We start from the raw sequence: 16,280 nt of genomic DNA, 5'->3' as shown, positions 1-16,280 counted from the left end.
GGCCAAGGAAGGCAGGCGGGAAGATGCAAAATGGCTCTTCCTCCTCGTCCTGGTCGTCGTCCTGGTCTTGGTCGTGGCCGAGGAGGGGTCTGTGAGGAGGGTCTGCCCTCTGGGGCCCTGACGCGCCGAGAGGACCCTTGAGCCTCTCGCAGCAGCAGCAGCAGCAGCAGCAGCAGGAGCAGCAGCAGCAGGAGCATCCTCCTCCTGCATCGCCATGGGGCTGTGCTATAGCCTCCGCCCGAGGCTCTTCGGGGAACCCGCCTCAGGAGGAGGCTCCTCCATCTCCACTGAGGAGAAGCCCCCCTCGCCCTCCTCCTCCTCCTTCTCGGCCCAAGGAGCGGGGGCAGGAGGAGGAGGAGGAGGAGGGAAGGCCAAGGGGGAGGCAGGGGGCTCTGGTGGGAAGAAGCCCCGCGCGGAGGGCGCAGGAGCAGCCGGAGAGGCGGCGGACGGGCGCCCGGTGCTCCTGCAGAACGGAGGGGGGGACGGGGCGGCTCCCCGGAAGGAGGAAGAGGAGCCCCGGGGGCAGAAGGAGGCCCCCTCGCCCTCCTCGCCCCCTCCTCAGGCCAAGGCGCCCCCGAGCCTGGCCCTGCAGCAGCAGCAGCAGCAGCAGAGGCCCTGGGAGAAGGTCCGCCTGGAGGAGCGCGAGGCCGAGAAGGAGGCCAGGCGGGTCAGCAAGAGCATCGACCGGGCCCTCAAGGAGCAGAAGCGCGAGTACAAGCAGACGCACCGCCTCCTCCTCCTCGGTACGTAGCCCTCCCCCCAGGGGTCCCCCACCGACAAGCCTCTCCCTGTGCTGCCCTATGGGCAAGGAATCCCCATGCGCTGAGTCCCTATGGGCACGTTTCCCTCTGGGCAAGTGCCTGTATTCCCCAATGATTCTCTATGGGCAAATATTCCCCAATGATACCCTATGGGCAAGCCTTCTCCTATGTTTCCCTATGGGCAAGGAGGGTCATTTGTTTTAGTACTCCCTTCCTTCCTGGGATGCTCTCCCTCTTGTTCTTGCTGCTGCCTCTGCTGCTGTTGGGTGCCTTCAAGTCCTTTCTGACTCATGGAGACCCAAAGGCGGTGGTGAACCTCTCTCTCTCATGAGTGAGATGTTTCTTTAGATGGAGGAAGGTTTGCCTTCCTCTGAGGCTGAGAGAGTGTGACTTGCCCAAGGTCACCCAGTAGATTTCCATGGCCAAGCCAGGATTCAAACTCAGTTCATAGTCCAGTGCTCAAACTCCTGTGCCATGCTGGCTCTGTGATTCTTGTGTACTTGAAATTATTAGAATATAATGTGAGTTTTCTGAGTTAAGAATATCTGTCATGGAGCTGTACTTAGTTGAAAAGCAAAAGAGGAGAACATTTAAAAAAAAAATGTTCTGTGTAAAAGATGGGAAAGGAAAATGTATGAATGTTTGCTATAAGTGGCAAGAAACTGTAGCTTCCCCTCATGCTTGAACTTGGGTCTCCAGAGTCCAACACTGAAACCACACTGGCTCTTCAGTCACATTAGGTCTTCAATATTTGGAGCGGGGACAATGTTGAGCAAGTCACACACTCTCAGCCTCAGAGAATGGCAATGGCAAAACTTCTCTGAACAATTCTTGACAAGAAAACCTCATGATAGGGTTGTCTTTGTTGTCATTGTTAGCTGCCCTTGAGTCAATTCCGACTCATGGCGACCCCTTGGATGAGACATCTCCAGGAATCCCTTTCTTCCACTGCCTTGCCCAGACCCTGCAAGCCCTGGCCCATAACCCTCAGATTGAGTCTGTTCATCTGGTTTGCGTTCTTCCTCTCTTTCTTCTACCCTCTACCTTTCCTAGCATTATTGTTTTTTCTAGTGGTCACTGCCTTCTCATTATGTGGCCAAAAGAACAATAGTCTCAACTTGATCATCTTTGCTTAAGGTTACCATAAATCAGAAAAAATTTGAAGGCACACTCAACAATCTTTCTTTTGCCCAGGCTGCATTAATACTGCAGAAATAATCCAGTTTGACCTCACTTTAAGTGCCATGGCTCAGTGCTATGGAATTCTGGGAATTATAGCTTGCTGAGGCACTAGATGTGTGTCAACAAACTACAGATCCAAAATTCCATAGCATTGAGCCATGGCACTTAAAGTGGAGTCAAATTGGATTATTTCTGCAGTATTAATGCAGCCTCAGCCCCTTTTACCTTTCCTCAGTATTCGTACAGTTTTGTCTCTCCATCTGACTGCCCAGCCTTCCCCTCTCTTCCTTGGCATCGCCTCTTCTTCATCTGGTCTCTCTTCTAAATGACCTCACTTATGAAAATGGTCATAAAGGTGGAAGAGGGGGCATTCAAAATGACGTTTCTCTGTCTGGGATTGTGTTGCCTGTACCTGGTGTATGGCTGTGTATCCTGGATCTAAAAAGTAAAGTGTGCTTCTAGTGGTGGCACATGGGAGATCAGACAGGGCATGAAACATCCTCATCCCATCCTTTTCCTGTTCTTATAGTACGATCGCGAGAAGATTTTCATATGATGTCATGAACATTATCCCATCCAGAAAGTGCAATTGACCCCGATAGCATGAAAGACTTTCAAACGGCATCACACAGATCCCGTCATTGAAGTGGCATTGTCCGGCATTTTGCATTAACAAGCATTCACATTAATGCAATGCTGCTTCAATGACGGGACAATAGCGCTGCAATCTGAAAGCCTTTTGTGGGATCGCAATCAAAGATGGGATAAGGACGGTGGAGCGATCCCGTCCCCATGTGATAATCTCCATTGAGAATGTGAAGGTAGTTTGGCTGCTTATACACAAAAGAGCTGCATTTCAAGCCAGTGAATGAAGACCTTTCTTTTTGCCACTGGCTGCAAGTGTTAATGCCCTTTTGAGAAGACGTGGTATAGGTAAGCCAGTGGAAACGCAAGACAATAATGGACTAGGTAATTATAGGAAAGGAAGACTTGATGAATATTGCAAGAAGGATCAAAGCTAATATTGGTCCAAAACACACTGCAGAAATAATCCAGTTTGAGACCATTTTAATGGCACTGGCTCAATGCTAGGGTATCCTGGTAATTGTAGTTTATTGTGGTACAAACAGCGAAGGCTAAATGTCTCACAAAACTGCAGTTCCTAGAATTCCCTAGCATTGAGCTGGTGCCGTTAAAGCGGTTTCAAACTGGATTATTTCTCCGGTGTGTTTTGAACCATTGATAGTACAGTCAGTTTTCCTTATCCACAAATTCAAGCACCCATTGCTTGAAAACATTCCAAAAAAATATAAATGCAAAAAAGCAGACTCTGATTTTGCCATTTTATAAAAAGGACACTATTTTACTGTGCCTGGTATTTAATGGGACTTGAGCAGCCAGGGATTTTAGTATCCATGGTGGGTCCTGGAATATTAAGAAACCAATGTAATTTTATGATTGTAGGGGGTTGGAACTTGCATGGGAACCCATGAGTCGTGGATTCTTCTCTACATTTTACAATTTTTCAAAGAATGCAGCTTGTGTGATCACCCATGCCAACACACTTGTATATCTTGGAAGAAGGCTGTGGTAATACAGCCTAGTACATTTACCTGTGGTAGGGGTGAGCAAAGTGTGGTTTTTCCAGTTATTGTTAGATTGCAGCTCCAGCAACTCTAGACAGCATAGGCAGTAATGAAGAATGCTGGGAACTGCAGTCCAGAGGAATATGGAGAGCCGCCACTCTTTGGCCACTCCTGATAGTGTGAGTGTCCGATAGCATCAGATAATTCACACTGTTGTACATCATGACGTGCAAAGTGAAATTCCTTCAGAGCTGCCAAGAAACCTGACCAGAAAGAAGAGTTGTACTTTTCCTAATTGTCACATGTTGTTACAAGATCTTTAATAAGCAAATTCTAATCGTTTATAGAGAATTTAAGTGTAGCCTCAGAATTGGTCTCTACAGAAGGAAGAAGGGATGGGAAAAGCTACCACTGAAGCATTTGAATTATCCAGTATTTTAGAACTGTACATGGCAAACCATTTTTCCATAAATTGCAATGAGTTGTTAATTATTTTTAAATTAATAGTTATAAGAGCTCTCTAAGAGCCTCATTATAATTGCTATTTTTATGGTGTAAATGCTATAGGGATAGTTGAATGAAGCATCTGATTTCCCTGAAGACAGACATGTACCTTAGTGTGTCTAATTTACATCATCAATTAACATCTGCATTCTACAAAGATCAGATCCTTTTTCATTCAGTTATACTGTTTAAAAGTAGCTATATTTTGCATTATATTCTTTTCTTTATCCAAAATAAAATATATTCTAGTAAGTTTCCTCATAGATGAGGAAATAGTCCAGTTAAAAACACTTTTATTTATAAAGGTGCCAGAAGTAACTGCCAGAACAATGTGAAGTCTAAAAATAAACCACAGTATGTTATTGGCTGAAAGTTTTTAGAATACACAGTTGTGTATATTAGCCAGTAACCAGAAAAATCCAGACAGTAGGTCTTGGAATGGTAATGATGCCAAAGTGTTGTTCTTTTTTAATTTGACTAGGTACATAATACAAACCAAAGAAACAGCAATTGAGATGGATTGTCCATCTGTGGAAAGGGCTGAAAAGATGAGTGGGCTTTATGATGAAGGTGATAGGCTTGAAATTACTGGTAGCTGCCCAGCTGATTGCCTTTGGCCAGTAAGAATCTAATCTTGAAGAGTTAATTACTGATTTGGAAGAGTTGATTATTCTTTAAGGCTGAATGGGAGACAAAGGTCTAATCTGCACAGCAAAGTAATGCAGTTTGACACTGCTTTAACTGTCCTAGCTCAGTGCTTTGGAATGCTAGGATTTGTAGTTTTGTGAAAGATTTAGATTTCTGTGTCAGAGCTCTGGTGCCATAACAAACTACACATCCCAGGATTCAGTAGCATTGAGTGATGCCACTTACAGTGGTGTCAAACTGCATTATTTCTGCAGTGTGAATTAGACCAAAGATACTCTTGTATGTGCAGAGTGCAAAATGAAGTCTGTGAACTCTCTGTGTTTCTATCTTTTCTGCCAGTGAGGAAAAAGGAAGTACTGTAATTTTTCCACAATACAGTCATATTTTACAGAGGCATGGTGTCTGATTCGAGGCTGCTGAGGAGAATGTCCCACCACATCCTCCATATTTTACCCATGTTTCGTACAAAGAATGTGACATGGAAGGGTCATGTAAGAAATGTTGCCACAAAGTGCAGTGCTTAGATCCACTTCCTATCTCCCTGACCTCTGGAAGTGGCTGTGGGCTAGCAGAAACAGCCATTCGCTCGTGGGAGGAAAGGTTGGTAAAGATGGGAAACTGAGAATGTCACAGAAAAGGATGGAGGAGAGCATAAGGGAATAGGTTCAGGGAGGAGGGCAATCTCAGTATTCTTATTTGGTTTTTAAAAATAATATTTTATTAAAAGTTTTCAAGTAGACTAAAATTTTACAGGTACTTAGAAAAAAGAGACAGAGAAAAGAGAGAAAAATTAAAATAAAATAAAATACAGAGAGCAAGAAAAAAGTAGACTGGCTTCCATTCTTCCTTTAAACAGAAATAAGAAGTTGTTTCAAGGTTCTCAAAGTAAATATCCAACATGTGAAGTCAAAGGCCTTCACAGCTGGCATCCATCAATTTTTGTGGGTTTTTCAGGCTAGAAGTCCATGTTCTAGAAGAGTTTTTTTCCTGATATTTCACCAACAGCTATGGCTGGCATCTTCAGAGAATGCTGGCATAGAAGAGCGTGGAGTATATATATATTGTTGGTTGAGAGGGAGTGATTTGCATGTTAATCTGTGTATTTTTCTGTTGTTGAATGGCAAGGCCTCAGGGTGTCTATTTACTTAATGATCCATTGTCTGCTGAGAACCCCCCCCCCCCCCGTACATTGGATCTTGGCCTATACATGTTCCAGATTTTGACAAATGCAACTTCACTTGAGATATTCCATCATCAAATATTGGTCATTGAGGGTAGTATATATTTGCCAACATAACTACGTACTTGTAGACTTTCAGATGAAAACTACATTCCTGAAAAAGACTACTCCTCATTCTTCCTGATGAAGACCACAATTTGTATGCATGGTTCCCAGGGACCAAATTTATGAAATTACAGTGGGCCCTTGCTTTACGCGGGGGATCCATTCCAGACCCCCCCTTCCACATAAAGCAAAATGTGCATGTGCTTGAGTTCCATTATATCCAATGGGGCTTGTGCTCTCCCCGTAGCCATGCGTGTCATTCGCAAGCCCCATTGGATATGGGCTTGTGCTTGCCATGCGCGCGTGCTGTGCTGCGCTGCACTGCACATTTCCTCTTTTCCCAGGCGGCTTCAGCATCAGCTGAAAGCTGCCTATAACGAGCCTGCATATGGCGCGGGTTCACTGTACTATACTAAGAGCAAGTCTCACTGTATGAACAAATCTTTATTTTGTACAATCACCACAAAAGTAGAATGAAAAGAAAGAAAATATAATACACCATTAACTGTACAACATTTCTAGTATACCTGTGTAAAGTAGTCTAAAACAGTGATACCTTCAAAACTAAATCAGCACCCTACACAGACATATGATTGCTGCCACAAAAAAACCTGGCTAACTTCACTGTCATCTAAAAGAAAAGGGCAGTCAGAAGCTAGTCAGTGTAAAATATTTCAAATCCCTTTATAAAATTTCATAAATATACTTTATAAAATTGGAGTAATAAAATATTGTCAGAGATCATAATAGAAGGAACTAAATGACAAAAGCTATTACGTTTCCATTTTCTCTTCATCACAATAATATAAATGTTCAGTCCGAAGGAAGAAAAGCCCACCTCCTCTTTTTAAAGACAAGATAAATACACGTTGCGCTTTTGTGATTTTACAACTGTGCGTTCCAGATACTGGCATACATTTCTTTGGCTTTAGCGTAACCCATAGCAAGATTGGCATTTTATGGGAATTGTAGACTAATGCCTTTTTTGCCTACTTTCTTTTTCCACCTTGACTAAAATGTGACATTAAGAGTCAGTGGGTGCTTTGGACATAAATAATATTTTAATCAAAACAGAGGGCCAGAACAGACTGCTACCAAAGATGCCTCGGGATGGCAGCAAACACACTGCGGTCGCAAAGGCACCCTCCACTGCCGACCAAATAGGGATGGAAAAGATCTCCTCCTATTTGGGCTGGGTTTGGGCCGCCTTAGGTGACTACAGTGCAATTTTAGGGTGCTCCAGCTGCGTCAAAACACCACACTCCTGGAGTATCTTGAAGCCGTCCCCATGTGGTTGGTTGAGCATCTTCCAGGCGTCTTGGGCACATACAGCATCAAAATGCTGCGCCCCTAAGCCACCCAAAAGCCAGCTTTCATTGATGGCCTGTTCTGGCCCTTAGATATCTAAACTTGAACATCTATAAAAGTTTGACCAGTCTCTAAGCATAAAAGTACATTAGTTTGGAAAGCTAAAAAAATTTCTCAAAATTTTTGTTTGAATAGATTCTAAAGCCATGAAATTTCTGAACACGCACAACTGCTCCATGTAGCATTTGTTCTAAAATCTTAGCATGAAAGACCTGGATTATTGATAGTACCAAATCATGCTCAGTACCTGTATCTCCTTCCCACCCCACCCCCACCCCTTTTAACTGTGTTCCTTTATTGTGTTCATATTATTTTTTGAATGAAGCTATTTTACAGGTAAAGATGGCATATGCAGTTTCCTATACAGATTGCATTTTTCAGCTAGATATTTCTTAAAATCCAAACACTCTTGGTCAAACCAAAGTTTAGAGATGTCAGGATGGGAATGTTCTTTTGCAGGATTATTTTTTATCCCTGAAGTTTCCTTTTACACTTCTGAAGACCTAGAGGTTTCCCTGATGCTGCTTTGATACCTAAAGACTGACACTGAGACAGCATCAACATAAGGAGAATTGGGTAATTTAACTTTTTTGAACATCCTTGGGCTAGGGAAAAGGCAGGATATAAATAAATTGAGGAGGAAGAAGAAGTAGAGGTAATAGTAGAAGTGGTGGTAGTGGTGCCGTGTATATATAAATGATGGTCTAGGGGCATGCAAGAATTACCCACATTTTTAGAAACAGCACAAGTTTGATTAAAATGTGACAGTCTGAGTTTATGATTATGAGATATCAAATAAGAAAATTGAGTAAGAAGATTCGGTTCGTAGAGCATTAAGTATTTACTATTATTGATACTGGCTGTTTTGGTTGCCCTTTGGTCCTGTATGTAGCTGGAAAGTCGTTTACTGTTTGAATGATACTGCCTCCTTTAATTGGGTGCCTTTGTAAACACTTCTGCCAGAGCTAGATCCTGTAAAAATTTAATTATCCTTTTCTAAGCAGGGAGCCAACATCTAAAGCCAACCTACAGTTGCCTTACAGAGAAGCATTACAGCTTATCTCACTGACAACTTTATCTCCTTAAATAGATACCCTTACGTTTTATATTTAAGTTGTTAGACAAAATGTATTTAATGTATTTATTTTTTGTACATAATACACTGGTTTTTTCACTAAATAATGTACAGATTTAAAATGTTGATTTAAAAAATTAGATGTCATGGAAAAGGAATGTATTAGCAGCATTGTACTGTGCATGTTTTCATAGTCTCCCTTTGAACTTGGGAGACTTTCTTCTTGAATAATTGCACAGTATTGCACAGATTAATAGTTCTAGAAGGAAGGAGGGATGAGGAAAATGCAGCCAACAGGACTTGTGTGAACCCCAACTTCATTTTTGCAGCCCTGACACACCCTCAAGCTCCCTAGATTGCAATTGGGTGGACAGTTTTACCTCAGAATCATTTAAAACATTAAAACCCACTACTTTACTCTTCTACAATCTCCTTGAGCAGCCAAAAAAGACAATTTAAGCTATACTAGGACATGCGGAGAGTCAGTCTGGCATATTGGTTTAAGTATTGGACTACAACTCTGGAAACCAGGGTCCGAATCCCTGTTTGACCATGGAAGCCCATTGAATGCCCTCGCACACACTCTCTTCACCTCAGAGGAGAACAAAGGCAAACTCCTTCTGAATAAATCTTGCCAAAAATGGTTATTGATAGGTTCACTTTAGGGTTGTCATAAATCAGAAATGTCTTGAAGACACACAACAACAAGCTGACATGCTAGTGCATTGCTAATGACACTGACATGCTAGTATTATCCATTGGGGGTATGTGCAAGGGCGCAAATTGGTTTAGCTTGTGCCATTGCCCACTCCTGTTACAGAAAGTTAAAACAACTGAAATGTGAGATATATCCAAATTTCATCATCTGTGAACAGAAAGACTTTGTATTTCCACAGAAGTTTTTGATCAAGCAGAAAGATTCTGTCAGTGTAATGTGGGTGGCTACTTTTCTGATTACCCATCCTAAGCCCCCTTGTCACATCTTCCACTGTTCCAGGCGCCCCCAGTTGTCTGGAGCCCTTCAAGTGGGTGGAGATGGAGAGTCAAGAATAATCAAGAGAGGCCACCTCCACCTTCTGCTTAGGGAATATGTCTTGAGTGGGCACTCAGGGAGGGGCTCACTGAACTCAACAATTACTAGTTCATACGTTGGTCATTCTATATTATTCATCGCTGATGTAAAAACACTACAATCATGTGGCTGCTGACCATTGCTCTTTCCTCTTGTACTACCACATCACATTTAAACCCATCACAGGTTGTACTGTGACGGGAGACACAGAACAGCATTGACAAGAAAAAGATATGTGTGCACAGAATAATGAACAAATTCTTCCAATAAAGATTATGTGAATAACTAGTAATCAGAAAAGCAGGTAAGTTTTGTTGAAAAATACTAAAGATTGTGTGTCAGAGGCACGTTACAGACCGCCCAAAACGGGCGGTCTCGCGCCGCTGCTGGTTGCTCTGCGAGGGAGCCACAGCAGCCAAACCGCACGGCTCCCTCGCGGAGCAAAAAGAACCCCCAAAATGGCGCTTCTTCTTGCACCCCGGATGGGATGCCGTGAGGCACTACTCGCACACGGCGTCATATCCAGGGCGTGACGCGTGGACGCTATGCGTGCGGCATGTAAAAATGGCAGCGCCCATGTGTATAGGGTGCCGCCATTTTTACACCCCCGTGTCCGGGAAAGCAGCCAAAGGGCTGATAAGGCAGCTAGTTCCCAAACAAACAAACCCCCTCCCAGCACAGCAAAGTCAGTGTAAGCTACACAGTCCTGGAGATTCACAGTAGCTCTACCAAAAGGGATTACCAAGAGAATTGTCAGACGGTCCGAGGTTCAGGGCAACAGATAGGCAGGTCGATAAAGCAGTCCAAGGTCAAGGTTTCCGGGTAGTCAAGACAAGAAGCCAAAGGAGCCAGAGACAGAGTCTTTCCTCTAAAAGAGTCAGATATCCACTGGCCAAGAACCACACATGCTCTAGGTGCTTAAGAAGGCAAGGAGCCGGCCTTCAGCTGTGTCTGATTACGAAGACGCTTCTGATAAAGCCTCCGAGATCTTCGAAGGCCCTCTCTTTCTGCTCGACGCTCATTGAAGGTAGGCACACTGCCCAGATCCTCCTCTGTGTCCACAGCCTCGGCACCAGGCAAACTTGACTGCTGAATCTCTGGAAGGGCCATAGACTCTGCTCCAGCAGAACTAGGGCCAGCCTCTGGCTCCTCCGTTACAGGTTCAAGCCCCAGGGGCTCTGGCTCCTCCATTACAGATTCAGGTCCCAGGGGCTCTAGCTCATCCTCTGAGTCCTCCAAGCCATCCTCCAGGCTGGGCATGACACCCCGTCACGTGCTAGGGGTGAGGCCGGTGTGGACGCTAGGTCCTCAGCCAACCCCTAGCATGTGACGGGGGCACCGCAAAGGCCCGTTTGTAACGGGCAAGAATTATCAGAATCACTTGCTATCATACATGATACCAAACAGAATAGTTGTTCTAAGAAGAAAAGCAAATGTGTGCCTGTCTTTTGAAACAGGAGAGGGGATATTTCAGTTGACTTTAAAAAACAAATGTTTATCTGTAATTGTAATCATTTAAGTAGTTTGATATGCAAACCTTTGTGAAGCTTGGTGGCAGTCCATTCATAAGCAAGCTGGCCATGTTCATGTGTTGGTAGAGTGATGCATGAAATGTTCTTTCAAATAATGTTTCCGTCTGGTACCTCTTTTTGTTTCAACTAATTCTAGTGATTATCCTTCTTCAACTAAAACTCAAAAGTGCAACCCAGTATTTTTGCTACGTTTTGCTTGTCTGTGTGTGTACTAGTTTTCATTGGCCTTTTCTATCCTTTCTAAGAGCTTTGTGTTTCTCTGTATTCGTGTGTGTGTGTGTCTGTTTCCTGCTGTTTCTGTGTTGATTAACTTCCCACTTGCTCAGCTTTTCTTTTATAACCTTACCTGTCTGCTTCTGTTCTATCAATACAGTTTTGTGTTTGATGTTCTCTCACATCTACAATTAGATTTTCACAAAGTTGCTTCTGATTGGAAAAAAATCTTTTAATTGTTGTTGTTACTCCTTCCTTTTTTCCTTCCTTCCTAACCTTACATTTTGGAGCGGTTTACTATCTTGCTGTAGTTGGGCTTGTTTTTTGTTCTGGCTTTAGTCTGATGAATTACAGTTTTTATTACATTTTATTTGTTGTAACCAATTTGAAGGATAAACTAAAACCAATCTAAATAAATCCTGCTTTACCCCTTGCAAAAGTGTGCTAAAATTTTAAACATCACCTCAATCAAAAATGCAATCTTATGAATTAATATTGTTTCTACTTCAATAACATCTCCAGAGATGTGGTTTTCCCAGAAAATTTTGAATTGGAAAATGTTGTGATGCCCTAATAGTAGATGATTTAATATGTTTGACTGACATTTACAAAACAAAACTTAATGTCCCAAGAGCCCATATTAGTTGGACTTAAAGATTTGATCAGAGGAAAAATAAAGTATATTTAATATAGTTTAACTCTCATCCAGACAGATAAAAATGCTTGACCTGAGTGACTCTATGGGAATTTCAGGGGATAAGAATTCTCCTCATTAATAGGAGTGTTTGTGGTTAAAGGATGGAAAGTATTGCAGAATGCCATACCCCCAGAGCCAGAAAACACATGTTCACATGAGGTGAATAATTTGTTCTGAGTAGCTGATGGACTTTATTTTCCAACTGAAAACAAAACAACACAAAATATTGTTATGATGCCCAAAAGTTAGAAAATAGACACATCTCTTGAAGGAAAAGAACTACTTTTTAGATTTAATTTTTGGGAAGACTTCGCACTAATAGCAATATTGGGCTGAATTTTATACCTCAGTAACAAAATAGTATCTGCTGAGGAAACTGTCAGCCACCCAAAGGCCATTTTTTAATGCCAGACCTTCTTTGGATGACCAGGTCAAGTCATGTGGATGTTACAGTGATCCTTGAAAGTGAATTTCCTACACATGGTGCACCATCTGCCCACTACAGAATTAACAGTTTGTGTATGTATGTGTGCATCTGTGTGAGAGAGAAATAATACTGATATTAGGTATTTGGTTAGCAGACTTTCTGCTAGTGTTAAAGTGGTGAAATCTCTCTAACCATAGGTCATTCTGTATAGCAACATGGTTCAACTAGTGTTGTCATCACATGAAACTTCCATAGATATACCAGAATGCCTGTCTAGATGAACATCCTCCTTCAAAGTATCTGACTTAGAATCACAGCATTTGCACCCTTTTTGCTATATTTTTCTATTTTACTTGGCCCATGCATTTATCTCTGAACTCAACAAGCTGTTAATTGTTGGTTAGATCCATATCTGATTAATATCACATTCAAGAGGCTGTCCAACAAGCACAGTCAATATGTCCTGAATGGCAGCTAGTTCACCAGTAACTATATGCTCACTCGTTTTGCTGTTGTCAAACCTCAAATGCTTTGTGAATGCAAAATCTCTTCAGGCTTGTTGTTATAAAGTGACAGCATGCTGAAACTAAATGCTACAGTTTTTAACAACTTAATGTTGTTGGGAGCAGTGAGCCATTATATTATAGCCTTTAGCTCATCAGTGTCAAGAGGCTGCCACATTTTGATTTGATAGCGTTCCTCGCGTTCCATTCCTTGAATATACTTGCTACCTTTATTTAATTCAGGGTAATTAATTGGTAATGAGTGTTTTCTGTGTGGAGTAGTTAAAAGATTTCTAGTCCAGTTTCTTTATTTACATGTTTACATTTTTTTTTCTTACCCTAGACATTCCCAAATTATTTCTCCCACCACTGTACAGTGAACTGTAGATATTTACACCAGGTTTTTCCATCCCTGTCTCTTATGACATTAGCATCTTTGTTTGGTCCTCTTTGAGCAAGATCAAGTGATAGTGCTTTTGCTGGCCTCTTATCTGTGAGCAGAGAAGGGCTGGTGTTTCATCTGAGTATTCCCATCACCTTCTCTGATTCCTGCTTCAACCACAAAATGACATGTGATTTTTTGCCCCAAATTTGGAGAGGGGGGTAGTTTTTTAAAAAAGACCCTGCTGTGTGTGGCAGCTTGCTGTAACTCAAGGACAGCGTTTAAAACTTTTGAGATGACAATATCATGAAATGCCTGCTTTGTAGGTCTCGTTCAATGTGAATTCTGTAGCAAAAGATGGCAATATGGTTTTGGGATATTGATGTGCTAGGATGAGGGTTAGATAATATATTCAGACAATTTCAAAACTATGTGACTAGTTCTTTTATTAGATTTTTTTGTTTGTTTTAATATTTACAACAGTTTTAATTCCTTTACATTGTTTGCTTAGATTTAAGGAAAAGTCCCCTTCTCAGCCAGCAGAGAAGGAGCCATCCAGGAAAGAATTCCAGAAGATGCCCAAGTGAGGCAAGGGTGCCCTACTGTTTTCTCTTTACACATGATCCTTAGGAAAACTTATCAGTTCTTTTGGTTTTTCCTATCATCTGTACACCGATGACATTCAGCTGTATCGTTCAACCCCTGACCTTTCTCCAGAGCTTGAACAGCAAGTCTCATCTTGTCTCATGGCTATCTCTCAGTGGATGTGGCATCGGCGCTTGAAGCTCAACGTGTCCAAGATGGAGCTTCTTGTTTTTCCACCTAAGCCCTCCCTCCAGTACTCCTTTTCTGTTTCTGTTGATGACATCTCTATTTGACCAGTCCAGGAAGCCCGCAGTCTTCGTTTTATTTTTTATTCTTCTCTGTCATGTATCCTCCAGGTCCAGGCCACAGCCAAGGTGTGTAGATTTTATCTCTACAACATTGCTAAAATCCGTCCATTTCTCTCGGTCTCTACCTCCAAGACTGGTCCATGCCCTGGTAGTCTCGCGACTAGATTATTGTAACCTCCTTCTGGCAGGGCTTCCTCTTTCTCATCTCCTTCCTTTAATTTCTGTCCAGCATTCAGCTGCACGCATCATTACATCCGCTCGCCACTTGGATCATGTTTCTCCTCTATTACCATCCCTTCACTGGGTCCCCTTCCCCTTCCGTATCCAGTATAAGCTTTTGTTGTTGACTTTTAAAGCCCTGCATGGGCTGGCCCCTTCTTATTTATCTGAACTTCTTTCTCTTCACATCCCCACTCATACCCTCCGTTCTGTTAGTCAAGGTCTGCTGACTCAGCCTAGGATTTCCACTGTCCCTTCCCAGATTCATCCCTTCTCGCTTGCTGCCCCTCACTCCTGGAACCTCCTTCCCCCATGAGCACAGGTCATCACTTTAACCAGTTTCAAAACGGAGTTGAAGACTATATTATTCAGGAAAGCATTCCCAGGCATTGTGTGATTGTTATCTGTAATTTGATATTTGCTTTGATATGTTATATTCGATGTTTTTAATTTGTTGCTTGCTTATTTTATCTAATGCTATCTTGTATTATTATCTATTATTTTAAATGTATTTTGTTATTATCCTGTAGAATGTACGCCATTGGCAGGTTTCATTTTAATTGATTTTTTAATTGTACGTACAGCGCTGTATAAATCTACAGCGCTATATAAATAAAGTTTAATAATAAGGGATCATATGTTAACTTGGATGATTCAGTATTCCTGCTCCCTAGCTCCTCCTCTTCAGTTCTTGCCTAAGGAAGATGATAAGCAAGCTTCTCCGTATTTCTCTGGCTAAATTTTTCTCTTTTCTTTGTCTTGAGTTCCACATTCTTCCCCTCCCACCTTGTACCTCTGTTTCTTCACATCTCCAGCTGCTTCCCTCCCACTTGTTTACTTTGCCTCTTCTCCGTATGTTTATTGCATGGGGGGAGGGGGGTTGTATGTTTTTTTATTGTTTGGGTTGGGTTTTTTATTGGGTGGGGATAATGGTGAAGATGAAAGTGAAGGCTTGACCTCAGCTCCTTGGGTTTTTACCAAATAATCATCACTCCTCTGGCCCACCTTAGACTACAGAATATCCATATATTCTTATATTTGGATGTTACCATTTTCAAATGTCACACTCTGATACATGCCTGCAGTCTCTCAGTACCATCCTATCCATCCTACACAATCATGAGTTTGTGATCAGCTTCCAAAAAAGCCACTTTTTTCCATCCCAAAAGCTGGCATTCAGACACCAAGAAAAGTTGCATAGCTCCATCCCAAGAGTGGATAGCAGAGATCAGGGAGGAGGCCCTCCTCTTTCTTGAAGATGAAGGTAGCAGACCTGATGTTTCTTTCTCATCTTCTGGTTCCTGCATCATCTTGTCATATGGACAAGATTTCACTTCAATGGGTCCTACAACCCTTTCAATCTCACATAAGAAAGAAACTTTGCACCAGGATACATCTCACCAATGAAGTCGGACTGTCCCTCCACTGGCGGACAAACCCTATTAACTTTTCAAAGGAATTATGTTGCAGGACCCTTGCAGAGATGACTTCACTACAGACACCAGCCTCCTGGATTGGTGGTTCCATTTCAGTTCAGAGGCTGGAGTTTACCGCATTCAGCTTAGAACGGCCCCTGAGTGTTCTTAAAGGGACTATTCTGGGGACGGGAGGCGGTGGGGAACGCTGTATAATCGCACATCGAGAACGGCACCGCTGCCAAGCATTCCCCTTCCGTTCTGGAAGCGTTCCCCAGGGCCGATTTTTGGGAACGCTTTCTCAAGCATTCTCGAAAATCGGCCCTCTAGAATGCTTCCAGAATGGAAGGGAACACTCGGCGGCGGCGGCATTCTCGCTGTACGATATGCAGCGTTCCCCACTGCCTCCCATCCCCAGAACAGTCCCTTTAAGAACGCTCAGGGGCTGTTCTAAGCTGAATGCGATAAACTCCTCTGTAACAAATCAGAACTTTCTGATCGTCATCAACTAGTACTCT

General features: G+C 42.6%; 1 protein-coding gene across 1 annotated transcript in view; it reads left to right on the top strand.

Annotated features, from left to right (window-relative positions):
• The first annotated feature begins 214 nt into the window (after window positions 1-214).
• The window catches only part of GNAL (G protein subunit alpha L), a 187,135-nt gene continuing 171,069 nt past the window's right edge, over window positions 215-16,280 (top strand). Inside the window, exon 1 of the mRNA XM_089517016.1 lies at window positions 215-743. Within this exon, the coding sequence (XP_089373142.1) occupies window positions 215-743 (529 nt within the window). The remainder of the gene's footprint in view (window positions 744-16,280) is intronic.

Source organism: Sceloporus occidentalis, unplaced genomic scaffold (genome assembly GCF_023333645.1).
Source record: "Sceloporus occidentalis isolate IW3139 unplaced genomic scaffold, rSceOcc1.0.p SCAF_3, whole genome shotgun sequence".
In the NCBI taxonomy this organism is placed as follows: domain Eukaryota; kingdom Metazoa; phylum Chordata; class Lepidosauria; order Squamata; family Phrynosomatidae; genus Sceloporus; species Sceloporus occidentalis.
Note: the sequence above shows the minus strand (reverse complement) of the source record. Positions and strands in the feature narration are given on the sequence as shown.